Source organism: Leucoraja erinacea, chromosome 8 (assembly GCF_028641065.1).
Source record: "Leucoraja erinacea ecotype New England chromosome 8, Leri_hhj_1, whole genome shotgun sequence".
Taxonomy (NCBI): domain Eukaryota; kingdom Metazoa; phylum Chordata; class Chondrichthyes; order Rajiformes; family Rajidae; genus Leucoraja; species Leucoraja erinaceus.
This window is the reverse complement of record NC_073384.1, coordinates 9,154,447-9,181,542: the sequence shown is the minus strand read 5'-3', so window position 1 is coordinate 9,181,542 and position 27,096 is coordinate 9,154,447. Positions and strand designations below refer to the sequence as shown.

Below are 27,096 nucleotides of genomic sequence, written 5' to 3'. Positions count from 1 at the left end.
GGTACTGATTGGGGATGATCAGCCATGATCACATTGAATGGCGGTGCTGGCTCGAAGGGCCAAATGACCTACTCCTGCACCTATTGTCTATTGTCTATTGCAACCTTCACGTGGTCCACCCTGTTTCAACGAATGCAATCAACCTGGCGTGCACAAACAGACGATCAAATAGAACAAGTTGTCCTACAACTTTAGGCTGTGCACGCCATACGCAAGAAGAAGAAGAAGAAAAAGAAGACTCAGACTCTGAAGAAGGGTCTCGACCCAAAACGTCACCCATTCCTTCTCTCCAGAGATGCTGCCTGTCCCGCTGTGTTACTCCAGCTTTTTATGTCTGTCTTCAGTTTAAACCAGCATCTGCAGTTCCTTTCGCCACAATACTTTTTACCGCAGGTACACAAAAATGCTGGAGAAACTCAGCGGGTGCAGCAGCATCTATGGAGCGAAGGAAATAGGCAAAGCCTATTTCCTTCGCTCCATAGATGCTGCTGCACCCGCTGAGTTTCTCTAGCATTTTTTTGTGTACCTTCGATTTTCCAGCATCTGCAGTTCCTTCTTAAATTACGTTTTACCGCCTCGGGTTCCTCGCTTTTACTTTTACCACTTGGCCATAGCCTGGGCGATACACACTCAAGCATGGCGACAATGGGACTGCCCTCACGACGCGCAGAGCGCCAGAGTTTGAATGGGGGAGCAGCCACAGTAAGGTTTTCGTTTCACACGCGAGAGATCCGATCGCCTTAGCGGCCGCGGCTCTCGCTCTGCACAAAGGCTATGAATGAAGTATATTAATTTACAGTCTATTTATCCATCGCGTATCTTCTGCCCAGGTGCCCCGAGGGAAGGTGTAACAGGAAGCACAAGCATTGAAACAGAAAGAAAATCGCAGCATCTGGCTGTTTCCAGCTCCTGGACGTGGTTGGATTAGATTTGTTTTTAACTCGAAGATTTCTCTGCTTCTAAAAGAAGCTCTTTCGCAGTTTAAACTTCACCCCCCTCCCTCTTTAAACCCAAGTGTGCCCCCCTCGATATTTCTTTTAGCTCCGCGCTGTTTTAAAGGTCCGACCGCGTGGAGTCGATGTTCCCAGGGCTTTTAGAACAAGTACAGATTGCTTTACACCAGTGCGTGGTAAAGCTGACGGGAGAAACCTGTGACAGTTAGCAGGAGCCTCCCTGTGTCGCGGCCACTGGTTCGATTCCCACACCCCTCCCTCTCCTCCCCTCCCCTCCCTCTCTGTTTACACTCGCAGAGAGAGAGAGAGAGAGAGAGAGAGAGAGAGAGAGAGAGAGAAGAAAAACACAGACCCCCTTTTTTAACACAAAAAATCCCCTTGTGATGCAATGACGTTATATGGAGATCGCCTCTCTAAAGGCAGTGAGTGAGTCACTTTCAGAGCTGTAAACAGACTCGGTGCCAGCCACAATATAGGAAGGAGAGAAGAGTTCACAGTCGGGAGAGCGTTTGCATGAGCCAGTGTGAAGTCATCTCGGTTGGAAGAGTTGAGTAGGTGCAGATGGTTTAAATCGTGCGCCCGGAGAGAGAGATTTTCGGGGAACCACCAGGATAGCCCTCTTGCGCTTCGGCAGCATTCATTCGCTCACCCATTGAAATGGTTCGCCTCTCCGTCCCGCTCCGCGCTGCACCCACACTCGCCGAACGGAGGTACCGGATTCCGGCTTCCCAACCGAGCAACTAACTCTCAGATCTAATGCAATATTCCCAATCAGGTAAGGAGATAGATCATTGAGATGCATTTCTGCTTAAAGCGACGGGTCTGCATGATTCTGGCCACACGCGTGTGGCATTCAAAGCCACTGATCAACTTTGTTTTGGATGACCATCGCAAACCAACTGAAGCGGATCAAATTCCGACACTACTTTGTGAAACTTGGTTCACTTTCAATGCCTTTTTTCTCTCCCCCTTCTAATCATCTAAGTTGCTTTTGAGTTAAGTTGATCTGAAGTCGGTGGGAACTCAGAAAGATAACCCGTTCCCTGATGGATGTGATATCACCCTCCTTCCTTCCATACACTTGTTTCCTCCGCTCTCCCGTCCCCGACCTCCCCAGTTCTCTCCCCCACCCACTCCCCGCCTCAGTCAGGAACCCGTCAACTCGTCATTCGCACCTGGACAGAAAGTTTGTAGGGTTCGGGTTTTTTTGTTTCGGGTGCGTTGTGTGTGTGCGTGTGTGTGTGTGTGTGTGTGTGTGTGTGTGTGGGGGAATGATTATCTGAGAAGGCGCTAAACTGCAACGTGAATTGGGATAATCCCATTTGGATCCGGCGGGTCTCCCAACGATTTGACTCTTGTGTTAGCGAGAGAGAGCCGGACATACAAAGGGTTCGTTGTTGCAGAGATGCGGACTCTCGCATTAAGCGGGGCTGTTCGCGGTCAGTCCTGTAGTTGGCGCCGTCGCCCTGTATCTCTGCCTCTCCTCCCTCGGCTGCATGTCAAATCTGACCTTGTTTCATTCCTAATTGTAACCATTATCTATCCAGGAAACACAAGTGCTTTATCTGGCTGTATACTCACCCCCACCCCCCACCACCACCGTCAACCCCACTGACAAGTCCGCTTCGACTTCAGGTCTCAACAATCGATGTAACTTTTTTAATTTCTTTCTATTGGAAGGTGAACCTCGCCAATTCGCAAAGTTAACACTTTTAATGTTCCATCCCTTGCAAGTTTGTTTCGCCCCTTCGCCTGCTGTCTGTCGCTGCACACGCACATCTTTAGGTGAATCTTCTCTTCCCCTCCCCCCCCCCCCCCCCCCCCCCCATGTGAACGGTGGAGGGGAATTTAGCAGCGAACAGCTCCAGTCTCATGCGAATCGCGTACACTTTCAGCGCCAGGGTCGAAGCGAAGCGAAGCGAGCGGACAAACCCTGGAAATACACCCTTGATCTTATAGGCCACTTTAAAACATATATAAATATATTTGGAAGCAGTCGCCCTGCCGTTTAAATAAGAAAACATCTGAGCCAAGTGTGTGCGGTTGATTTGGGAAAGGTGGGACCCTGTTTTTTTTTTAATTAAAAAAAATGGGACTTCTGAAAAAGTTCAGCAGCGCTGCACTGCACAGAAGCGAGTCATTTATAAACGAAACGTTCGCAGGTTTTCCCTTTAAACAGACCGCCCGAGAAATAATTACAGACCGAGCCGAAACGAGCAGAGAAAAAAACACACACACATAAACTCTGAACAAGTTCAGGCGCCGAATGAGTTAAAAGGCAAACCCAATATTTAAGATCTATGTGTGTGTGTGTGTGTGTGTTTTAGATACATTAGTGGCAGTTTTTCCTGCGCGCTTTTCCACTACCCCCCCACCCCCACCACCACCTCCTCCCACAAATAAATGCAAAGTGCAATTTGTCCCCGCTGTAAGAATTTTTTATTCACCGACTTTTTTTGTTTTTTGCGCTCTGCCCAAGACAATCTAACGCTGAGATCTAAATGTCGAGTCTGTTTCAGTAATAATTACCCGGCGTGATTGGCAGAACGCTGTTTTAGCCCGGGGGGGGGGGGGTCATTATATCAGAGAACAACATATTGTACATGCATATGTGTATAAAATATCATCTCCCAATTCAAAGGGATACCTGCCCTCACGCACGGTGGCGCAGCTGGTAGCGACGCTACCTCCCAGCGCCTGAAACCCGGGTTCCATCCTGACCACGGGCGCTGTCGGTGTGGAGTTTGCACGTTCTCCCCTGTTACCGCGTGGGTTTCCCCCCCGGGTGCCCCGGTTTCCTCCCACACCCCAAAAGACGTGCGAGGCTTGTAGGATGATTGGCCTTCTGTGAAAAAATGCCCCCCCCCCCCCCCCCCCCCCCCCCCCCCAAGTGTGTAGGTGAGTGGATGGGAAAATGGGATAACATAGATCTAGTAGGAGAGGGTAAACCTCACCAACAAGGGGGGGGGGGGGGGGGGGGGGGGGGGGGGGGGGAAGAAACAGGCTTGCTGTAATTACCTAAACGCCCTAGTTTTCATACATAATATATTGAATTATAAATATGGAGGCCATGTGTTTTTCTAAATCGTTCTGGCGCTATCAGTCAAATTTTACTTTAGATATCATCCGTTCCTATCTATATGTTCTGAGTCCGCTCTTTGATCCTGAAGTGTAAAACAAGGAAGTTCTCTAGTGATCCTACGTTAGTTAGTGGCTGCGGCCGGCAAGAGATTGAAAGGCGCTGGAATATACTGACGGGGCAATGGGAGCGGTGCAGGTGAACCCTGTGCTGGTGCCACAGTCGCTCTAGAGACCAGTCCGAGACCCGAAACATCATCTATCTATTCCTTCTCTCCAGAGATGCTGCCTGTCCCGCTGAGTTACTCCAGCACTTTGTGGCTATCCACAGTCAGGTCGGTCCCGAGTTTAGAGGCCAGTGTGTTGGTGTGGTGTGGTTGGGGTGTGTGTGTCTGTGTGTGAGAGAGAGAGAGACAGAGACAGAGAAAGCGAGTGAGTGTGAGAGAGAGAGAGGGGAGAGAGAGGGAGGGAGGGAGGGAGAGAGAGCGAGTGAGAGAGAGAGAGAGAGAGAGAGGAGTCACATATTTCGCCACTTGGTGAAGTCCGCTCACCCGACACAGTGGAGAAACCAGGCTCCGGTGGATGGCAGCGCGATCGACAGAGAGAGACAGACAGACAGACAGACAGACAGACAGACAGACAGAACTCAGGGTGAACGATCTCCTGAAACATATTCCCCCTCCCAAACCAGATGTTCCGGCGTCTTGCGAGTCTCTAAATTTTCCGGAAAGGAGGAGGCTGATATGAGCTGGCCCAGACTGGGGCAGGCAGAGTGTTTTCTACGAACAAGAGAGAAGTTTGAAAGAGAGAGAAAAAAAGTTTGATATAGATTTAAAAAAAAAAGAAAAGTTAAGGCGAGACACGTGGTTAAATGGACGTTCGGTCGGTGAGCTGGTCGGCTGATCAGTGAAAGGTAACCAGCTCCTAGCAGTGAGCAGCGGCCGAGACACAACCTGTCCACAACTTCTGTCGATCTGTGATCTGTTCCCGTCACAGACACAATAACATCGTCAAACGTAAACAACTCGCCTCTCCCTCTCTCTCTCTCTTCCCCCTTTCTCTCTCTCCCTCTCTCTCTCTTCCCCCTTTTTCTCTCTCTCTCTCTCTCCCTCTTTCTCCCCCCTCTCCCCTCCCTCTCCCACCCTCTCTCTCTCCCCCCCTCTCTCCTCTCTCTCCTCTCTCTCCTCTCTCTTCCCCCCTTTCTCTCTCTCTCCCCCACCCTCTCTCTTCCCCCCTCTATCCCCCTCTCCTCTCCCCTTTCTTTCTCTCTCCCCACTCTCTCCCCCCTCTCTCTCTCCCCTCCCTCTCTCTCCCCCCCCCCCCCCCTTCACACACACACATACGTGTGGTTTAGCCCGTTCCCCTTCACCCTTTTGCGACGTATTGCCTCTGCTCCCTGGATTAATTCAGAATTAAATAAGATGTAATCTCTGCCTTCCCCACACTCCGCGCCCACCTCCATCTCTCCAACAATAGACACTAAATGCTGGCGTAACTCATCTCTCCCAACAGTCCAGTTATCTAGCAACCAGCTGATTCTTGGTGTGTCGGGTGGAGGGGTGGAGGGGGGCCATTCCTCGATTTCAATGTTTAAAACACTCCTTCTCCTCCTCTCCCCACTCCCCGTCTCTCACTCAGAAGGAACCTCTCATTCTGTGTGTGTGTGTGTGTGTGCGCGCCCCGATCTCCCCACCACTTGTATCCACCACTTGACGCATTGTGTTCACCTGCTCGTCAGTCCTTCACTAGCTACTCCGTGTGTGTGAGAGCGAGGGAGAATGAGAGTGTGTGAGATAGACTGTGTGTGTGTCAGAGAGACTATGTTAGTGTGCGTATGAGTGTGTGTTTGTGTGTGAGTGCGGGTGTATGAGTGAGTAAGCGTGAGTGTGTCTGTGTGTGGGAGTGTGTGTGTGAGTGAGCGTGAGAGTGTGTGAGTGTGTGAATGAGCGAAAATGTGTGAGGGCGTGTGTGCGCGCGTGTGTGTGGAAGTGTACGAGTGTGGGTGTGTGAGTGTGTGTGTGAGTGTGAGTGAGTGTGTGCCAGTGAGCGTGAGTCTGTGTGTGTGAGTGAGTGAGAGCGTGAGTGTGTGAGTGTGTGAGAGGGTGTGAGTGAGCGTGAGTGTATGTAAGTGTGTGAGTGTGTGTGAGGGAGTAAGTGTGTGTGTGCCAGTGAGCGTGAGTGAGTCTGTGTGTGAGTGTGCGTGTGAGCGTGAGTGAGTGAGTGTGTGAATGAGCGTGAGTGTATGTAAGTGTGTATGTGTGTGACAGTGAGTGTGAGAGATGTGTGTGTGTGTGAGTGTGTGAGAGAGTGTGTGAGTGAGTGAGTGTGTGTTAGTGTGAGTGAGAGAGTGTGTATGTGAGTGTGTATTCACTCACATGTAACCCAGGAGTAACGTGCCTTCTTGTCCCCGGTGCTGCCGGCAGGTCCACGATGACAGCGGGGAGAAGACCACTCATGATGCTCTTCCTGTGTCAAGTTCTGTTCGGCGGCTCGGCGGGGCTCATCCCCGAGGTCGGCCGCAAGAAGTTCGCCGAGCAACGGGGCAGCTCGAAGGGGAGCAGCCCGCTGCAGACCGAGGGCATGCTGCAGGAGTTTGAGATGCGCCTACTCAACATGTTCGGCCTCCGGCGGCGCCCTCAGCCCGGCAAGAACCCTGTCATCCCGCAGTATATGGTGGATCTGTACAAGCTGCACGTCGGCGAAGAGGCTCATCGGCACGGAGGCGCTTCTGGCCTCTCCCATTTCCCCGACAAACCGGCCAGCCGAGCCAACACAGTCAGGAGCTTCCACCACGAAGGTAAGACCGAGTGGCAGCAAACCTGGCCGTCTCCGGCAATGAAAGGGGGGATTCTGAAGCGAAACGCCACCCATTCCTTCCCTCAAGAGATGCTGCCTGTCCCGTTGAGTTACTCCAGCGTTTGACAATCTTCGGGGTAAACTAGCATCTGCAGTTCATTCCCCACACGGAATAAAGACCTTCCTTCCCAAAGGCGTGAAGGGCTACCATCAGAAATGTCCGCTCTATCCTCAGATGCTCATCGACTCCTTAAGACATAGGAGCAGAAGTCATAGGGCCATTCTGCCGATCAAGTCTACTCCGCCGTTCAATCATGGCTGATAGATTTCTTTTCACCCCCTTTTCTCCCCCATTCTCCCCCCCCCCCCCCCACACCCACACACACCCGTATTAATCAAGAATCTGTTAATAAAAGGATGAGGGGGACTCTTATAGAAACATATAAAATTATAAAAGGACTGGACAGGCTAGATCTGTAGATAACACCAATTAGTGTCTTCTTGCCTTTACAATTCCTCAACTCAACCCACAGAAACATAGACATAGAAAGTAGGTGCAGGAGGAGGCCATTCGGCCCTTCGAGCCCTTCGAGATCGCGATTCCCAATGTTGGGTGAGTCCAGAACCAGGGGCCACAGTCTTAGAATAAAGGGGAGGCCATTTAAGACTGATGTGCGAAAAAAACTTTTTCACCCAGAGAGTTGTGAATTTGTGGAATTCCCTGCCACAAACGGCAGTGGAGGCCAAATCACTAGATGGATTTAAGAGAGAGTTAGATAGAGCTCTAGGGGCTAGTGGAGTCAAGGGATATGGGGAGAAGGCAGGCACGGGTTATTGATAGGGGACGATCAGCCATGATCACAATGAACGGCGGTGCTGGCTCGAAGGGCCGAATGTCCTCCTCGCTGCACCTATTTTCTATGTCTATGTCTAACCCCTTCGCTTTAAACATATCCATTGACTTGGCCTCCACAGCCTTGTTGCTGAATATCTCCAGCGGATTGTGCATGCTTCTGTGTGGTCACATCATAGTCAAACGTGCATGATGATATTTGTGCATGTTTGTTAAACTCTAGACAGTCAACAGACAGATAGTTTTGTGTAGGAAGGAACCGCAGATGTCGATTTGCACCGAAGATAGACACAAAATGCTGGAGTGTCTCAGTGGGACAGGCATCATCTCTGGAGAGAAGGAATAGCTGACGTTTCGGGTCGAGACCCTTCTTCGGGTAGTTTTAATGGAGGCACTGCAGGGTGCGGGGAATCTTGCTTATAGAAACCCCCAAAATGCTGGAGTTTAACTCAGCGGGCCAGGCAGCATCTGTGGAGAACATGGATAAGTGACGCTCTGGGTCGGGACCATTCTTCAGATAGTTTGAATGCCAGCACACACCCACTCTTCCACTGTAGCAACATGCCATCGGCATTTTGGTCTGTAGCTGAATGTTGGAATGATTTAGAAACCAGGAAACGCAGGTGCTGGTTTCCAAAAGATGACACAAAGTGCTGGAGTAGCTCAGAGGGGAAGGCGGCATCTAAGGAGAAGATGGATAGGCGACGTTTCAGGTCAAGTCAAGCCAAGTCAAGTTTATTCGTCACATACACATACGAGATGTGCAGTGAAATGAAAAATGGCAATGCTCGCGGACTTTGTGCAAAAAGACAAACAAACAAACAACCAAACAAACTACAAACAGAATCACATATTCTTTTTCATATTAAATATTGTGGGCGGAAGGAAAAAGGGAAAAAAACAGCAATTTAAAAATTAGCAGTCGAGTGGTTCAGTAAAGTTAGTCCCTGGTGAGATAGGAGTTTACAGTGCTAATGGCCTCTGGGTCCTTCTCAACCTCTCCGTTCTCACAGCATGGCAACGGAGGCGTTTGCCTGAACGTAGCAGCTGGAACAGTCCGTTGCAGGGGTGGAAGGGGTCTCCCATGACCTTATTGGCTCTGGACCCACCTTCAGACTGACTGTAGGCAGGGGGGACACAACATTGGTCGATTTACTGCTAGAATATCAGTTCTCGCCAATACATTTTTTCTTACTAATTTCATTCCCGGCCGTTTGGCTTAGAGCGCCCCTTAGTTTGGTTCCAAACCGATAGAATAGGCGCTTTCGCCCCCATGTGCGATATATCTCCCCCAGCTCCCCACCACCTCAATAAATCTACTTGCACACATTAGGTGGGTGGTTCTCACCACCCCGGGACTCGCGAGTGGAGGAAATCCAAGATAACGTCTGTTGTGACAGGCGACGACCTGGCAGCGTTAATTATCGTGGAATGAGTTCCATGGGCCGTTCTGGTTAATGGTTTGCAGGTTTTTATGTCGCAGGGCACATTTCTGCATAGCGAGATAGGACACTCAACAATGGGAGAAGGCATGTATTTATTCTCCACCAAACACCTGAAGCTTATCTTATCTGGCGCGCTTGCTCCTTGTTTGTGGAGAGGTGACAAGACATTTAAGTGTCTCTAGGAGTCTGTCCTTATTTTTTTCCCATGGGGATGTCGCCTAGATCTCTCCTGTGCCAGGTGCATGGTACAGTGTAGCTGAGACAAGAGGCTTTCTTCATAAGTTCATCAATGGAAGTGATAGGAGCAGTAGAAATAGGCCATTCGGCCCATCAAGTCTACTCTGCTATGGCTGATCTATATATAGTTCATATTTCATTTCATGGGCATCTCATATTTCGTTTGGGCAGCTCACAGCCTAGTGGTATGAATCTTGATTTCTCTCACTTCAGGTAGCCCCGGCATTCCCTCTCCATCCCTCCCCCACCCAAGTTGCACCAGCTTCTCATTTTCACCCAACAAACTGCTAGCAATGGTATGTTTCCTATATCATTGTTACTTTTTGGGGTATTTTTTATTCATTGTTCTTTATCTCTCTACATCGTCATCTATATCTTTCGTTTTCCCTTATCCCTAACCAGTCTGAAGAAGGAAATTGACCCAAAACGTCACCCATTCCTCCTCTCCAGAGATGCTGCCTGTCCCGCTGAGTTATGCCCCTGTCCCACTTAGGAAACCTGAACGGAAACCTATGGAGACTTTGCGCCCCACCCAAGGTTTCCGTGCGGTTCCCGGAGGTTCTCCCTACCTGCTTCCACTACCTGCAACCACCTGCAACCTCCGGGAACCCCACGGAAACCTAGGGTGGGGGGCAAAGTCTCAGAGGTTTCCGTTCAGGTTTCCTAGGTGGGACAGGGGCATTACTCCCGTATTTTGTGTCTATCTTTGGTTTAAACCAGCATCTGCAGTTCCTTCCTACACATGGCTGATCTATCTCTCCCTCCTAACCCCATTCTCCCCATAACCCCTGAGTCTCGTACCAATAATTATTCCGAGTACTGGTCTTAAACTAAAAAAAAATGAGGTTCCATTTAAATATCTCTCATTTGCAACCCGTTCCGAAGCAGCCGATGAACAAATACATTCCAAGCCCTACCATCTGAAGCAAAATAGGAAGCAAAACGTAAATAAAAGTCCCCCAGTTTCCCTCTCCCTTGACTCTCAGTCTGAGGAAGGGTCTCCACCTGAAATGTCACCTATTAATTTGCTCCAGAGATGCTGCCTGACCCGCTGATTTACTGCAGCATGTTGTGTCCATCTTCAGCAAAATGTGTTAGATTAGTTTAGTTTAGAGATACAGCATGGAAACAGGCCCTTCCCCGCACCAAGTCCACACCAAGCATCTATCACACGCTCCCATCAGTTCTATGTTATCCCTCTCTCATCCACTCCCTACTCATTAATGGCAATTTGCAAAGGCCAATTAACCATTACAAGACCTACAATCTGATTAAGATGGTAAACAAAATATATCAAGAAAGGACCCAAAACCAGCATCTGCATGCAGTCCTTGTTTCGACAAGCAAAATATATATAATCTAAAGAAGGGTCCCAACCCAAAATGTCATCATTCCATTTTCTCCCAGAGATGCTGCCTATCCGCTGAGTTACTGCAACATGTTGTACCTATCTTCAGCAAAAATGTCGAGATTCAGCACAGAAACAGGCCCTTTAGACGACTGAGTCTATGCTAACCATCCATCACCTCTTCCCACTAGTTCTATCTTACCTCACTTCTCATTCACTTACTACACACTAAGGGCAATTTTACAGAAGCCAATTAACCTGCAAACCTGCACATCTTACTGGCAGACTGGTGCACCAATCTCTGCCTTTCACACGGATCTTCCACTAGATATTAGTTATCTGCAGGATCTAAACATGGGTTATTTGCTTTGCATCAGTACTTGAATTAAAAAAAAAATATATATATATATATATATAGACAAAATCATGGACTGTTGCCTACCTGGTGATAGGGTGGTGGAAAGAGAAAATCCTTTGCACTATTTGGTTGGTATTCTCACTCCAAGTCAATCAGAGCGTCATAGAGTTATGGAAACTCTAGAGAGTGGAAACAGGACCTTCAGCTCAACTTGCCCACACCGGCCAACATGCCCTGCCTACACTACTTGCACCCACCTGAGTTTGGCCCATATCCCATTATAAACCTGTCCTGTCCATGTACCTGTCCAAATGTTCCGTAAACATTGCGACAGCGCATGCCTCAACTACATCCTTTGGCAATGTATTAGACACAAAAGGCTGGAGTAACTCAACGGGTCAGGCAGCATCTCTGGAGAAAAGGAATAGGTGACGTTTGGGGTCGAGACCCTTCTTTGGTTTGGCTTTGCTTAGATGAGCCCATGTGACAATTATATCTATCTTGAATCTTGAATCTTGAAAGTCAATTCCTGTCAAGTTTGATGCAACTTTGGCTTATCTTTCAAAAGTTTGCAATGAGATATTACATGCAAGTGTAATTGGTTCAGAGGCACAGCAGTTTCAATAAAAGAATACTACATCACCATGCCCAATTTCAACAAAACCAAAGCAAGTATTAATAAATCAGTCTGAAGAAGGATCCCAAGAAATATCACCTAGCCATGCGCACCAGCAATTCCGCCTGGCCCGCTGAGTTACCCCAACACTTTGTATCTTTTCTTTTTGTAAACCAGCATCTCAGTTGCTTGTTTCTTTAATAATGCACCCACCTCATTCAGAAATAAAAGTTTAGTTTAGTTAACACAGCAGGGGAACAGGCCCTTGGGCCCACCGAGTCCGTGCCAATGAGTAATCCCTGCATTTGAGTGCTGTCCTACAAATTAAGGCCAATTTACAATTTTTTACCAAAGCCAATTAACCTACAAACCTGTATGTCTTTGGAGTGTGGGAGGAAACCGGGGAAAACCCACGCAGTCACGGGTAGAACGTACAAACCACGTACAGACAGTGCCCGTAGTCAGGATCGAACCCGGGCCTCTGGCGCTGTAAGGCATCAACTCTATCGCTGCGCCACCGTGCCGCCCCTAACTGTATCTGAGGCCAGTCTCCAGTGGCGGAACTTAAGGTATCTTCAGTATGGCCATAAAGTTGTTAGTACACGAAAGTTGTTCTTTTGCTTCTGCCTAGTTTTGTAAAAAAAAAAAAAAAGGACAGCCCTGGCCAAATCCAGACCAGACTGCAGGCACATTCCAGCTTTTGATTTTTTTTTTTGTGTTCAGAAACCGCTGAATCTTTAATTACAAGAAGCCGAATGGAGTTCGTTTATTTTTGGGGGAGGCCACTCCCAGCTAAAAACGAGTGTGAAAAAATGACCATATTAATAAGTATGGAACATATATTCTTAGACGAACTCCTGGTATTTATATCATTTCTCAGCAATATTCCACATTGCAACACACGCGTACATGATGCGCATGTTAGCAATGAATAAAACAATGTGGCACGCTTCCAACGTTTTTGGAACTATTTTCAAATGGCTCGGAGCAAACCCTTTGAAAAGTAATTACATAATATGGCACAATCTCTGGTGTGGACTGGAGTATTTACCAATTGGTGCATTTGTGGTGTCCTGGGAATATGTGGCTTGGCCCAGTGCTGCACTGTACTTGCAATCAAGGGACCCTTTAGACTCATTGCAGATGACCAAATTGGAATGAATTGCCCCCCGTTTGCTATTACTTGCTCCCCACGACTGTGAGGCATTGCAAAACCCCTCGAGTCTGAATCCCAGACCTAACTCAGCAAGCTGAGCAAAAGTAACGTCGCTAATTCTTGCAGCCTTGAGTGAAGTTCTCCATGATTCAATTTGGATCCCCACGCACAGACATACCCTAACAATTTGTAAGCATTCCTGTGCCAGGGATATTGAGAAGCAAAATAAGGGCCTCAGTCAAATACTAGGCACTAGAAGTGTGAGCTCAATGTTTCCGCTGCCTAATAGTGGAGGGTTTAAAACTTGAAAGGAGCAGATCCACTTGAAACATCTCTCATTTGCAACCTGTTCTTAAGCTGCTGATGTGCAAACACTGTTTCACTGTAGGCAAGGAGGGGGTTTCCTACAGCGAAGATTGACACAAAAGGCTGGAGTCACTCAGCGGGTCAAGCAGCATCTCTGGAGAAAAGGCTTAGGTGACTTTTCGGGTCAAGACTCTTCTTCAGACTGCGTACAACCTGATTAAAATGGGCAGCAAAGTATATTAGTTCAGTTTAGGTTAGAGATCCAGCACAGAAGCAGGCTCTTCAGCCCACATAGTCCATGCCGACTATCACGCACCCGTTCTATGTGACCTCACTTTCTCATCCACTCCCTTCACAACTGGGGGCAATTTTACAGAAGCCAATTAACCTAAAAACCTGCAGGCGTTGGGAATCTGGGAGGAAAGTAGGAATCCCGCACGGTCGCGGGGAGAATGTGCAAACTCCACACAGACAGCACCGGAGGCCAGGATCGAGCCTGGATTTCTTGACGCAGTGAGGAAGCAGCTCTATCACTGTGCTGTCTACCTTGTAATTGAATTGAATCTGGAGCTGGTTTAGCTACACTTTGATGAATCCTTCATATAGATGGGGCTCAGATGAGGCAGATAGATTAAATTGTATTAGCCAAAGTTAGGTCAGGGAGTAGAGTATGTCTTTTTATTCAAAGTGCAAGCACATTGTGGCAAGAGAATTATTCTTATTGATTATCATTGTCGCTGATGAATTACACAGCATTTAACTGGAACAAGATGTATGTTTTTGCATCAACATTGTACCCGTCTCATGTATCTGAGCCTCATGTTGGGTCAAGTTACCAGCGAGCCTTGTAATGTTGTGTCTGACTGTGGCTGTGATGTCTTTTCTTGTGACAGAACCATTGGAAGAGTTGCCCGGAGCCAGGGGAGAGACGACACGCCGCTTCCTCTTTAATTTGAACTCGATCCCGAAGGAGGAGCTGGTCACCTCTGCGGAGCTGCGGATCTACCGGGAGGAGGTGCGGGAGGCCTGCGCCAACGCCAGCGCCAGCGGCGGCGGCCACCACCGCATCAACGTCTACGAGATCCTCAAGCCGACGGCGCCCTCCGGCCACGACCCCATCACCCGGCTGCTGGACACTAAGCTGGTGCGGCACAATGCCAGCCGGTGGGAGAGCTTCGACGTCAGCCCGTCGGTGATGAGGTGGACGGCGCAGGGCCAGCCCAACCACGGCTTCGTGGCCGAGGTCGTCCACTTGGACCAGCAGGGGTGCCGGCCCTCCAAGAGGCACGTCAGGGTGAGCCGCTCCTTGCACCGGGACGCGGAGAGCTGGCCCCGACTGCGGCCTTTGCTGGTAACGTTCAGCCACGATGGCAAGGGGCACACCCTGGAGAAACGAGTGCGACGTCAGGCCAAGCACCACAAGCAGAAGAAGAGGCTCAAGTCCAGCTGCAGGCGACATCCTTTATATGTGGATTTCAACGACGTGGGGTGGAATGACTGGATAGTGGCACCCCCGGGATATCACGCTTTTTACTGTCAAGGGGAGTGCCCTTTCCCCCTGGCAGACCATTTAAACTCTACCAACCATGCCATCGTGCAGACTCTGGTCAACTCAGTGAACGCAAACATTCCCCGGGCTTGCTGTGTCCCCACTGACCTGAGCCCCATCTCCATGCTCTACCTCGACGAGCAGGACAAAGTGGTGCTGAAGAACTACCAGGACATGGTGGTGGAGGGCTGTGGCTGCCGCTAAAGCGGGAGACTCTCATCGCCGAGCGGAAAAAATTTTAAAAATCAAAAAATTTTAAAATAAAAAACCTTGACACTTTACTCTTTCCCAATGAAGACGCTATTTATGTTTAAAAAAAAAAAAAGATTAACAAAATAGGAACATCTATTTTGAAAATATATTTATGTCTACTTTAAAAGAAATTGGGAAAATAAATATTTTAACCAGAGAATTGTTCCTGTTAAATGATGTTTAATTGTATTTCAGATGTACATGTTTATATGGGTCTAACTCCCCCACATATGAAGTATAATGGTCAAATTCTTATTTTGTATTTATTGTTTATTGTAACCACTTTTAGAAAATAGCTAATTTGTATTTATATGTAATCAAAGATAAATATAGGGTCTGTACATAATTTGTCGATCCACATTTGTCTGAAGTACATATGGTTTGAAAGAAAACTGGCAGTGAAAAAAAACCTTTCTTCTCAGCTGGGGACAGGCGAAGTAAGGCTCTAAAAATGCTTCCGAGCTTGTAGCGACACGAGTCCACTCATTTCAAAGTGTTCTCTGACATGTGGCACATTAAAATTTTTGGCATAGCAATCTTGAAAAGCTTACCGATAATAAGATGAAGGGTTTAGGGGATTGGAATGCATACAAGAGTAATTGTAGCGAAATCTAAATAGCAAAACAGTGTAAAATAACACAGGGGCTGCTCCTTGTAGTTTACAGGTGGGTAAATTAGACAGAGGCCACAGGCAAAATGGACCCGTTATTCAACTTCGAGTGAGATCAAGCATAAATACTTAGAGAGAGAGAGAGAGAAAAAATCTTAAAGCCCACCTTTGAAAGGAAGATAACCTACCATCAGAAAGCTTCAAAAGCAAATGCCAGCTCAGTTCAGTGGTAATACTCAAGTCACTGAAGCAGTAAGCTGTGAGTTCAAGTACCTGTTCAGGTCTTGTGCACATGGCTTAACCATATTTAGGCCCGTGCATTATCGCAGGCTTTGCCTCTCTGGTATAGTCTTTAAACAGAGGTGTACCAGATTCCTCAAGTGATTGTCAAAGGTCCTGTAACTCTTTGAAGTAAAGCATTCTAGACGACCGTTCCAATGGTTTTCCACCCAAAATTTCTTCCTCGACTAAAACGGAACGGCACGGAGGCGCAGCGGCAGAGTTGCCGCCTTACAGCGCCAGAGACCCAGGTTCGAACCTGGCTACGGGTGCTGTCGGTACGGAGTTTGCATGTTCTCCCTGTGACCGCGTGCGTCTTCTCCGGCTGCTGCGGTTTCCTCCCACATTCCAAAGACATACGGGTTTGTAGATGAATTGGCTTTGGAAAGTTGTGAAATTGTCCTTCGTGTGTGGGATAGTGCGAGCTTCTGGGGTGACCACTAGTTGGCGTGGACTCTGTGGGCCGAAGGGCCTGTTTCTACACCCTATCTCGAAAATTGTCTTTAAGTCTTTAAGTCCAAAGCCTACGGCACAGAATCGATTGAAAATTAAGTTTGCCTCTTCAGTAACAATACTTGTGAGTCAAACATAATTAATTGGGCAAGGAATGCTTTGAGACATCCCCAAAATATAGAAGTAAACTATAGAATACCACTGTATCTGCATTGATTGAGCAATGTCACGTTACTTACACATGGAAGCCTTCTCCTGAAATACACTCCCATTGAAAGAAACGCCAGACCCACAGCCCAATTAAACCATCATGTCGGAAGGAACTGCAGATGCTGCTTTAAACCGAAGGCAGACGCAAAAAGCTGGAGTAACTCAATGGGTCAGACAGCACCTCTGGTGAAAAGGAATAGGTGACGTTTCGGGTAGAGACCCTTCTTCAGACAGGGTCTTGACCCAAAACGTCACCTATTCCTTCTCTCCAGAGATAACTTATATCTGACCCACTGAGTTACTCCAGCTTTTCGTGTCTGTCTTGGGTTGAAACCATCATTCCATGGAATCTCATGGAAATGCCTTAGTTTGTTCCCTGAACGGATCTTATTGAGATAACTGGCATTTGTTTAGGTCTGTGTTATTTATAATATGCCATGCACGCTAAGCTAATGACCGCATTACAATGATTTAAACAGCTCAGATGCTCCTTCTGTTTTATAAATGTGAAACAATTTCTTGACCGCAAATTGCTCCATTATTTATACTGGAAAATAAAGTAAGCTGGTCACAACCGTTGCGAAATATCATTCTCACATGAGCTGAGAGGAGTTAGATATAAGTTATACATTTCAGAATATTTTAAGTCCGCAGAATTTTGCAATCAGGAAATGTGGCCACAATCTTTCACCCAAGGAAACCCTTTAAATGAAAACTTTTGGAAAGTCCTTCCAGCCTGAGATACACGGGAAGTGTACTTACCAGGAATTCATTAATATTTACCAGATAGGACAAACAACATTGGAAATAGATACACTGTCAATTCCCATACTTTAAGTTATCTCTACTCACTGTGTTAGCATCCTCCCCTTTGTCATTGTCAAGCCCATCGGAGATTCTTTAAGTTATTTATTCCTTACTTCTGATAGAAGAAGAAAAAAATAGTTCCGATGTTATGAAGCCTTGTTTTTTTCCAGAGATTTTAAATACAATCGGAATGAGTCACCTGGAAGGTTAACATCACCTTTTGACCCTGTCACAAAAGTGATTGCTTATCTCTGCAAAATAACCCTCTTTGAGTGGATACGTTTATCAGTTGTCTTGTTTACCATGAACATTAGTGTTTCCACAGTTTATCTTCCTGCCTTAAACATCTCTCAACACAGATTAAACAATTAAATGCAACTCGCTGCCATTTCGGACGTCTTCTTGCAAGGCCTTTAAGATAATTTATAACTGTGACTGTATCCCCATGCCAACGTGTGTGTCTTTTATTTAAATGTGGTCTGGGGAAGCTAATTTTAAAGTTTTGTTCACCAACCGCTGAGTATTTCACCCAGTTCATCTGAAGCTATAAAGAATGTCCCGTGATGGAATTAGCCTATACTGGTCAGAAGACAGTTCCCTATACTTTCACAGGAGTGAGGCCTGGATAGAGTGAATGTGGAGAGGATGTTTCCACTAGTGAGAGAGTCTAGGACTAGAGGACGTAGCCTCAGAATTAAAGGATGTTCCTTTGGGAAGGAGATGAAAAGGAATATCTTCAGTCACTGGGTGGTGAATCTGTGGAATTCTTTGCCGCAGAAGGCTATGGAGGCCATCAGTGGATAGTTTAAAGGCAGAGATAGATAGATTCTTGATTGGCATGAGTGTCAGAGGTTATGGGAAGAGGGCAGGAGAATGGGGTTAGGAAGGGAGAGATAGATCAGCCATGATTGAATGACATGATTGAATGAAAACTTAGAAAATTCTTAAGGGGTTGGACAGGCTAGATGCAGGAAGATTGTTCCCGATGTTGGGGAAGTCCAGAACAAGGGGTCACAGTTTAAGGATAAGGGGGAAGTCTTTTAGGACCGAGATGAGAAAATCATTTTTTTTACACAGAGAGTGGTGAATCTGTGGAATTCTCTGCCACAGAACGTAGTTGAGGCCAGTTCATTGGCTATATTTAAGAGGGAGTTAGATGTGGCCCTTGTGGCTAAAGGGATCAGGGGGTATGGAGAGAAAGCAGGTACAGGATACTGAGTTGGATGATCAGCCATGATTATATTGAATGGCAGTGCAGGCTCGAAGGGCCGAATGGCCTACTCCTGCACCTATTTTCTATGTTTCTATGTTTCTATGACAGAGTAGACTTGATGGGCCGAATGGACTAATGCTGCTCCGATTACTTATGAACTGATGAGTACAGAAGTTTGCACTTGCTGGCTGTTGAGTGGTTGCAGGCAACTTCCTATTACGCCAAAATACATGTGTTCAAATGAAGTTAGAATGTCATGCTTTAGATATCTTTTGGATGATAGGCAGGGAAGAGAAACCTGCAAATCCTCCTTGTGATGCTCACTCTATTCCACTGTATTTTTTATAGTGATCTACTTTAGGGTGAGGGGAGAAAGATTTAAGAAGAACCTGAAGGGTACATTTTTTGTATAAAGTGTGGTGGGTGTGTAGAACAAGCTGCCGGAGGAGCAATCCAAAGACGTACTGGTTTGTAGGTTAATTGGCTTGGTATAATTGTAAATTATCCCTGGTGTGTGCAGGATAGTGTAAGTGTGTGGGGGGTCACTGGTCAGCGCGGATTCGGTGGGCTGAAAAACCTGTTTCCACGCTGCATTTCTAAACTGAATTAAACTATACCAAAACTAAACGGAGGTAGTTGAGGCAGGTACTATCACAACATTTAACAGACAAGCTGGAAAAGGGATAGAGAAGATTTATGAGGGTGTTGCCAGCATCCGAGGGCCTAAGCTATAGGGAGAGGTTGAGCAGGCTTGGACTCAGGCTAGCAATTCCCAGTAAATCAGGAGGATGAGGGGTGATCTCATAGAGGTGTACTAAACCATGAGAGGAATAGATCGGGTAAGATGCACAGGGTCTCTTGCCCAAACTAAACAAAACTCGGAGTAGGCGAATCAAGAACCAGAGGACATCGGTTCAAGGTGAGGGGGGAAAGATTGAATAGGAACCTGGTGGGTAACTTTTTTGCACAAAGGGTGGTGGGTGTATGGAATGAGCTGCCGGAGGAGGTAGTTGAGGCAGGTCCCAACGTTTATGAGACATTTGGACAGGTACATGGGTAGGACAGGTTTAGAGGGATATGAGCAGGTGGGATTAGTGTGGCTGGGACATGTTGGTCGGTGTGGGAAGTTGGTCTGAAGGGACTTATTTCCAAGCTGATTCTGACTCAAATTTCAAATTTGATACTAAAAGCTTCATTTATTTGTCCTTGACTGCTGGATGCAATGGATAGATTTATTTAGACGCATACGTCCAATCTTAAACGGGAATCTACAGACGCAAGACACAAAAAGCTGGAGTTACTCCTGTTTAAACCCGCATATGCAGTTCCTCCCCACACAATCTGTGTGGAGGCAATTTGAGCAAGAGAATGCAATGCTCCTCCCGAACTGGTTCTAATATAGATTGCAGGAAGCAACAGTTTAATTGGAATGCTTGATTATAAGGTTATGGTGCATAGTTCTGTCAGTAACCCAGTTGTTGCGTATACAACAGAGTACAAAGTCCCTGTTTGATTCTGGTCTGTGTAGAGCTAACTAATGTTGGTTGAGGTGTGCAGAAAGCGGGAGAAGGTGGCTGAAATATTTATGGGTTCAAAGAGGATAACTAATTTGGAGTATCACATGCAGTTCTGACCGCCCCATTATAGGATGTGGAGGCTTTGGAGAGGGTGCAGAAGAGGCTTACTGGAATGCTGATTGGATTAGGGAATATTAAACAAACTTGGGCTGTTGTCTCTGGAATGCCGGAGGCTGAGGGGAGACCTGATAGAAACGTTTAACATTAGGAGAGGCATAGATAGAAACTTATTCCCATGTCAAAGTCTTGGATGTGGAGAGGATGTTTCCACTAGTGGGAGAGTCTAGGACTCGAGGTCACAGCCTCAGAATTAAAGGACTTCCTTTAGGAAGGAGATGAGGTGGAATTTCTTTAGTCAGAGGGTGGTGAATCTGTGGAATTCTTTGCCACATGAGGTTGTAGATATTTTTAAGGCAGAGATAGATAGATTCCAAATCTGTACGGGTGTCAGGGGTTATGGGGAGAAGGCAGGAGAATGGGGTTAGGTGGGGAGAGATAGATCAGCCGTGATTGAATGGCGGAGTCGACTTGATGGGCCGAATGGCCTAATTCTGCCCCCATCACTTATGAACTTATGACTGGAGGGCATTGCTTTAAGGTGAGAGGGGGCAAGGTTGAAAGGTAATGCAGGGAGAATGTTCTTACTTAGAGGTGTGAGGAAAATCAAAAACCACTGTATAAATGGGCTCCCTTAGATATCCCACAAACAGCTCATGACCAACCATCAAGCTTGTATTTATTTTACTTATTCATCAATTTATTTATTATGTATTTATTTTACATTTGATCTGTAATTTAGACTTTTAGACTTTACTTTAGACTTTAGAGAAACAGGCCCTTCAGCCCACTGAGTCCGCGCCGGCCAGCGATCACCCCGCACGCTAATGCTATCCAACACACACTTGGGACAATTTACAATTTTACCAAAGCCAATTAACCTACAAACCTGTGCGTCCTTGGAGTGTGGGAGGAAACCGGAGCACCCGGAGAAAACCCACGCGGTCAAAGGGAGAGCGTGCAAACTCCGCAGAGACAGCACCCGTGGTCAAGATCGAATCCGGGTCTCTGGCACTGTGAGGCAGCAACTCTACCGCTGCGCCACTGTACTGCTCCTTATTAATGAGCTGATTCCAAGCCTTAGGCTAAGATAACCATGGGATTCAATGGTCTCACCCTTTACTGTACTGTTGCCTCAAGGGCTGGGAAGATGAGTTTAAATAAAAAATAATAGTTAAGGTGCATGCTTTTCATGATCTATTGGCTGGCTAGTTGGCCTCAATAACATATATGGGGTGGCGCGGTGGCGCAGCAGTAGGGTTGCTGCCTCACAGCGCCAGAGACCCCAGGTTCGATCCTGACTGTGGGTGCTGCTTGTATGGAGTTTGTACATTCTCCCTGTGACCTGCGTGGGTTTTCTCCGGGACCTCTGGTTTCCTCCAACACTCCGAAGGCGGGCAGGGGTTTGTAGGTTAACTGGCTTGGTAAAATTGTAAGTTGTCCTGAGTGCGTAGGATAGTGTTAGTGTAGGGGGGATGATCGCTGGGACGAAAAGCCTATTTCCGCACTGTATCTCTAGACTAAACTTTTCATGGGAATTTTGACCTCCCAGTATGTCAGGGGCAGGGTTTCGTTAATGATTGGAGGCTTGGATTTTTAACAACTAATCTATTGAAATAGTCATCAAACTTTGCCTGACTGCACCTAGAATATCACACGTACTTGCAGCAATCAAGACCCGAGCAGTCGTTCAAGTCGGGGATGGCACAGAGCAAAACTACAAAGACACACTCGCTGTGTCAAGGGTCTGGATTACCACGGAAGATCTGGAGAGGATTAGACTTTTTTAGCAAAACAGAGCTGATCTTAAAAGAGGCAGAGAAAATTGTTAGGCATTTGGAGAATCTCACTTCAAATTAAACTCAGAGGATGTATGTTTAAGATGGGGAAGGTACTTTAGGATACCAAAAACAACTTGGGTGGCACGGTAGAGCTACTGCCTTACAGCGCCAGAGACCCGGGTTCGATCTTGTGCTGTCTGTACGGAGTTTGTAGGTTCTCCCCATGACCTGCGTGGGTTTTACCCGAGATGTTTGAATTGAATTGAATTCAATTCAATTTAATTCAATCCCTTTATTGTCATTCAGACCAATAGGTCTGAACGAAATTTCGTTCCTGCAGTCATACATATAATAATAAATAACAAAAACACACAATAAACACAAATTAACATCCACCACAGTGAGTTCATCAGGCACCTCCTCACTGTGATGGAGGCAAAAGTCTTAAAGTCTCCGTCTCTTCCCTCCTTGTTCTCCCCCTGCGCTGAGGCGATCCAGGCTTCCGTTGTTGTGACCCCGCAGGGTGATGGTAAGTAAGTAAGTCCTGCGGCTCAACCGAGCTCCGCGAACGGGCCGGTTCAAGCTCCGTGGCCCGGGGTGGTCGAAGCTCCAAAGACGTGTCAGTTTATAGGTTTAATTGGCTTGGTATAAATGTAAAAATGTAAAAATTGTCCCCAGTGTGTGTAGGGTGGTGTTGATGTGCGGGGATCGCTGGTCAGTGCGGGCTCGGTGGGCCGAAGGGCCCGTTTCTGCGCAGTATCTCTAAACTAAACTAAACTTCCTCATGCAAAGAATGGTCAAAGCATGAACTAATCTCACAGATAGTGCGGTGCAGGAAAAAGCTCAGGAATCTTTTAAGGAAGGACTGCATTGTTAGGATTTCACAGAGCTAAACAAGCCATAGAATAGACCTGTTAGTCCAATCTTGTAATTATCTGCTTATCCTGTAATTATCCTAAGATTGCATGATCTCACAGAGTAGGTTTCTCATCCAATTAGGAAAAGCAGATGTGATGAAAACACACTGGGATAGGTTTAGTTTGTTGTCACATGAGTTACAGTGAAAAGCTTTTGTGTCACATAGCTGAGGCCTTCCGTTCACCAGTACATGGGGACTTTTCGGAGAAATGGACAGATGGGTTGGAGCATAGGGATTTACGACGTGTGGAATGTAGGAAGTTGATGAAGGCAGAGATAATGCTGGAGAATCGATATTGGAGGCTGAAAGACTAGTTATCTTAATGTAGGCAAAATATCTCAGCGGACAGGAGTTGGAGAAGGGGAGCATGGATCTGAAAACGTCTTGAGTAACAGCAAAAGTTGGGTGAAATGGTGGGAGGGTTCCTATGTACAGTGTGCACTCTCCCAGAGATAATAAGTTCATCAATTCTAGGAGCAGAATTAGGCCAATCAGCCCATCAAGTCCACTCCGCCATTCAATCATGGCTAATCTATCTCTCCCTGCTAACCCCATTCTCCTATCTTCTCCCCACACACCCGTATTAATCAAGAATCTTGATTCTAACGAACCCGTACTAATCATGAATCTATCTATCCCCGCCTTAAAAATATCAATTGACTGCCTCCACAGCCATCTCTGTGGCAATGAATTCCACCGATTCACCGCTCTCTGACTAAAGAAATTCCTCCTCATCTCCTTTCTAAAGGTTCTGAGGCCTTTTATTCAGGTGATCAGGCCTCTGATCCTGGACTCTCCCACAAGTGGAAACATTCACTCTGTCCAGGCCTGAATGGTGGAGGGTTTGGACATGAAGGGTATGGTGTTGATATTTGTGATCAACAGAAAAAAATGGCAGAGCTAGGAAGTATCAAAAGCTTGACTAGACACAGCCCATATCACACCTTGAATAGAATCTCGCATTCCCAGTTAAAATCTAACCTGGCCACCATTCTCTAGCCAAATCAAATTAAACACTCAACTTTGTCCACACATTAATTCCGAGCATAACCTGTTATATATATATATATCATATAATATTTACAGGATTAAGCAGTATTTTTGATTTTTGCATCTGTGGAGATAACCTTTTAAATAGTCTAAAATACGGAATTTTAAGTATGGATTCAAGGGATATGGGGAGAAAGCAGGAACGGGATATTGATTTTGGATGATCAGCCATGATCATATTGAATGGCTCGAAGGGCTGAATGGCCTACTCCTGCACCTATTTTCTATGTTTCTATATTTCTGGGTTAATATTTTACACTGAATTTATATCTCTCTGTACCCTGAAAGTTTATTAGTATATAGTCGGACTTTCTTTTTCAATGGAGGCTACACAAAATCCAGATTTTAGTGGCAAATTCCCTTTTACATGCTGTCTGAAGTGGGCTTTTTCATTCTTTTTGTTCTTTGAGAAACTATCTTGTCCCGTCAATTTGTCTGGTTTGTTGTGGAGTCATCCTGTTGCATGGTCTTGGCAATATTTTGGCGCCGTGCAGCAGCACGGTGGCACAGGAGTAGTGTTGTTGCCGTACAGCGCTTGCAGCGCCCGATACCCGACTACGGGTACTTGTCTGTACGGAGTTTGTACATTGTCCCTGTGACCGTGTGGGTTTTCTCAGAGTTCTCCGGTTTCCTCCCACACTCAAAGGACGTGCTGGTTTGTAGGTTAATTGGCTTGGTATAAGTGTAAAAAATTATCCCTTGTGTGTGTGTGTGTGTGTAGGATAGTGTCAGTGTGCGGGGATCGCTGGTCGGTGCGGACTTGGTGGGCGAAGGGTATTGTATCTCTAAACTAAACTAAACTAATCTAAACTAAACTAAGCTTCATGTTTATATGTCATTGCAAACGCGCTGTATGTCGTTTAGCTGAGAGTTTAATTTACTTGATATTTTGCTCCTTTTTTGCTTTGCAAGATAACCTGGCCGTTGGAGCCTCAACTGGCAACTTCTTATTTACAATGCTGAATTTATTTTTAGTTTAGACACAGCGAATTCTATCTAAACTCTTTCAGCGTGAGCTGGGACCACACTCGACCTATAGATGGCAGGTTTTATCATGTGGAGTTTTTAAAAAAATGTGAAAAACATAACTTTAGCAGCTAAAAGTTGAGTCGCTGTGCGGCTGTTTTCAGGATAGATACGTTCCACGTTCAATCCTTGGGTTTGGCCGAGATTCCTGATCTCAGCTGTGGTGATTATTGGAATGTCGTAACTGATCTCATTGCCCATTAAATGGATGAGAAGTCAAATGCCTTGGATCCCCTTTAATCTCCAGATTGGATTATTCCGCTGAGTCCACTATGGAATATAGTGACATGTTGTTCATGCCATGAAGTGAGCTTGGAAAATTCCAACCAAATTCAGGAAGGTCATTTGGCCCAACATGTCTACTCTGCAGTCATCTCAATGATATCCCAGCAATCCAGCTGTTCCTTCAAAAAAAAAAAATCTCGCTCATTTTCTTCCTGCACCCCATTGTTAGGACACTATAGTTGATCTCCATGTGAAAGGCCTGGATAGAGTGGATGTGGTGAGCATGTTTCCACTAGTGAGAGAGTCTTGGACCAGAGGTTATAGCCTCAGAATTAAAGGATGTTCCTTTAGGAAGGAGATGATATGGAATTTTTTTAGTCAGAGGGCGGGTCGCCGCGCTGGAGCTCCGGTGAGCTGAGACCGCCGGGTAAAACATCGCGGAGCTGCGGGTCTGAGGAGCGACCAGCTGCGGGCGGCGGCGCTGAACTTTACATCGGGAGCCTGGGATCTCGCGACGAGATCGGCAGTTGTGGAGCTCCAACCGGCGCGGCCTTGTCGGCTTCGGAAGCCGCGGCCTCCAGTGCGGAAGCGGCCGTTCCAGGTGTCCCTAGCCGCTGGGAGGACTCTCCCGACGCCGGAGCAACATCACCCGGCGAGAACGGCCTGGAACATCGGGCCTCCGTAGAGGCAACTGTGGAGGCCTCAATGGGCCCGACTATGGGTGAACTGGGGTTGGGGACTGGACTTTGTGCCTTCCCTCATGGTGGGAGCCATTGTGGGGGGATGTTCTTTGTGTTTAAGACTCTCATTGGTGTTATGTCTGTATTCATTTTTTTGTGTGCTGCAAAATGGCAAAAAGCATTTCACTTCACTACACCTGGGTGTATGTGAATGTGACTAATAAAATACCTTTGAATAAATAAAATACCTTTGATCCTTTGAATCTGTGGAATGGATTGCTACAGAAGGCTGTGGAGGCCAATGGATATTTTTAAGGCAGAGATAGATAGATTCTTGATTAGCATGGGTGTCAGGCGTTATGGGAAGAAGGCAGGAGAATGGGGTCAGGCGGGGAAAGATAGATCAGCCATGATTGAATGCGGGAGTAGACTTGATGGGCCGAATGGCCTAATTCTTCTACTATCACTTATGAACATGTATTTACGTATTTAAAAAAAAACTGCAGATGTTGGATTATACCAAAGATAGACACAAAATGCTGAAGTAACTCAGCGGGTCAAGCAGCACCTCTGGAGAAAAGGTATAGGTGACTTTTGGGGTCGGGACCCTTCTTCGGACTGAAGTGGTCCCGACCTGAAACGTCACCTATTCATTTTCTCTAGAGATGCTGCTTGACCCGCTGAGGGCTATGCCCCTGTCCCACTTAGGAAACCTGAACAGAAACCTCTGGAGACTTTGCGCCCCACCCAAGGTTTCCGTGCGGTTCCCGGAGGTTTTTGTCAGTCTCCCTACCTGCTTCCACTACCTGCAACCTCCGGCAACCACCTGCAACCTCCGGGAACCGCAAGGAAACCTTGGGTGGGGCGCAAAGTCTCCAGAGGTTTCCGTTCAGGTTTCCTAAGTGGGACAGGGGCATTAAGAATATTGTCTGTTGCTTTAGAATCACCTCCCAAGTGCTGACAAGACAAGCCAAATTCCCCAACTTGTTCTTCATAGTCCAGAACCTTGGCACTGTCTTGCCAGTTGGAAGCTCTTGAGATCATCTTAAACGTGTTGTTACTCAACTTAAAGGAATCTGCAATGTGAGAGGAGATGCTAGTATTTGCATCATTATCCCACAGCATAACATTCAATATCAGAATAATAATTCTAAGCTTAAAATATATGGCCTGTTGCCGAATCCGTCAGAAAGGGTTGCCTCCCTGATTCCTCGTGGTCAGAACTGTTTAGTTTAGTTTAGTTTGTTGTCACGTATACAGTG

General features: G+C 46.7%; 1 protein-coding gene across 2 annotated transcripts; it reads left to right on the top strand.

The window, feature by feature from the left end:
• Positions 1–1,219: 1,219 nt before the first annotated feature.
• Positions 1,220–17,073, top strand: bmp2a (bone morphogenetic protein 2a). 2 transcript variants are annotated; one of them, XM_055638951.1, is made up of 3 exons: positions 1,220–1,728; positions 6,455–6,828; positions 14,040–17,073. In XM_055638951.1, exons 2-3 carry the CDS (start codon positions 6,462–6,464, stop codon positions 14,897–14,899), a joined length of 1,227 nt encoding a protein of 408 aa, XP_055494926.1. In that variant the 5' UTR covers positions 1,220–1,728; positions 6,455–6,461; the 3' UTR covers positions 14,900–17,073. The 2 variants fall into 2 exon arrangements, with proteins under 2 accessions (XP_055494926.1, XP_055494927.1); XM_055638952.1 differs by lacking the exon at positions 1,220–1,728 and adding an exon at positions 4,513–4,944.
• Positions 17,074–27,096: the final 10,023 nt, after the last annotated feature.

Coding starts and splice junctions, on each gene's coding strand:
- bmp2a (XM_055638951.1), top strand. CDS start 6,462: ATGACAGCGGGGAGAAGACCACTCATGATGCTCTTCCTGTGTCAAGTT. Junction 6,829..14,039: donor CAGGAGCTTCCACCACGAAG/GTAAGACCGAGT, acceptor TTCTTGTGACAG/AACCATTGGAAGAGTTGCCC.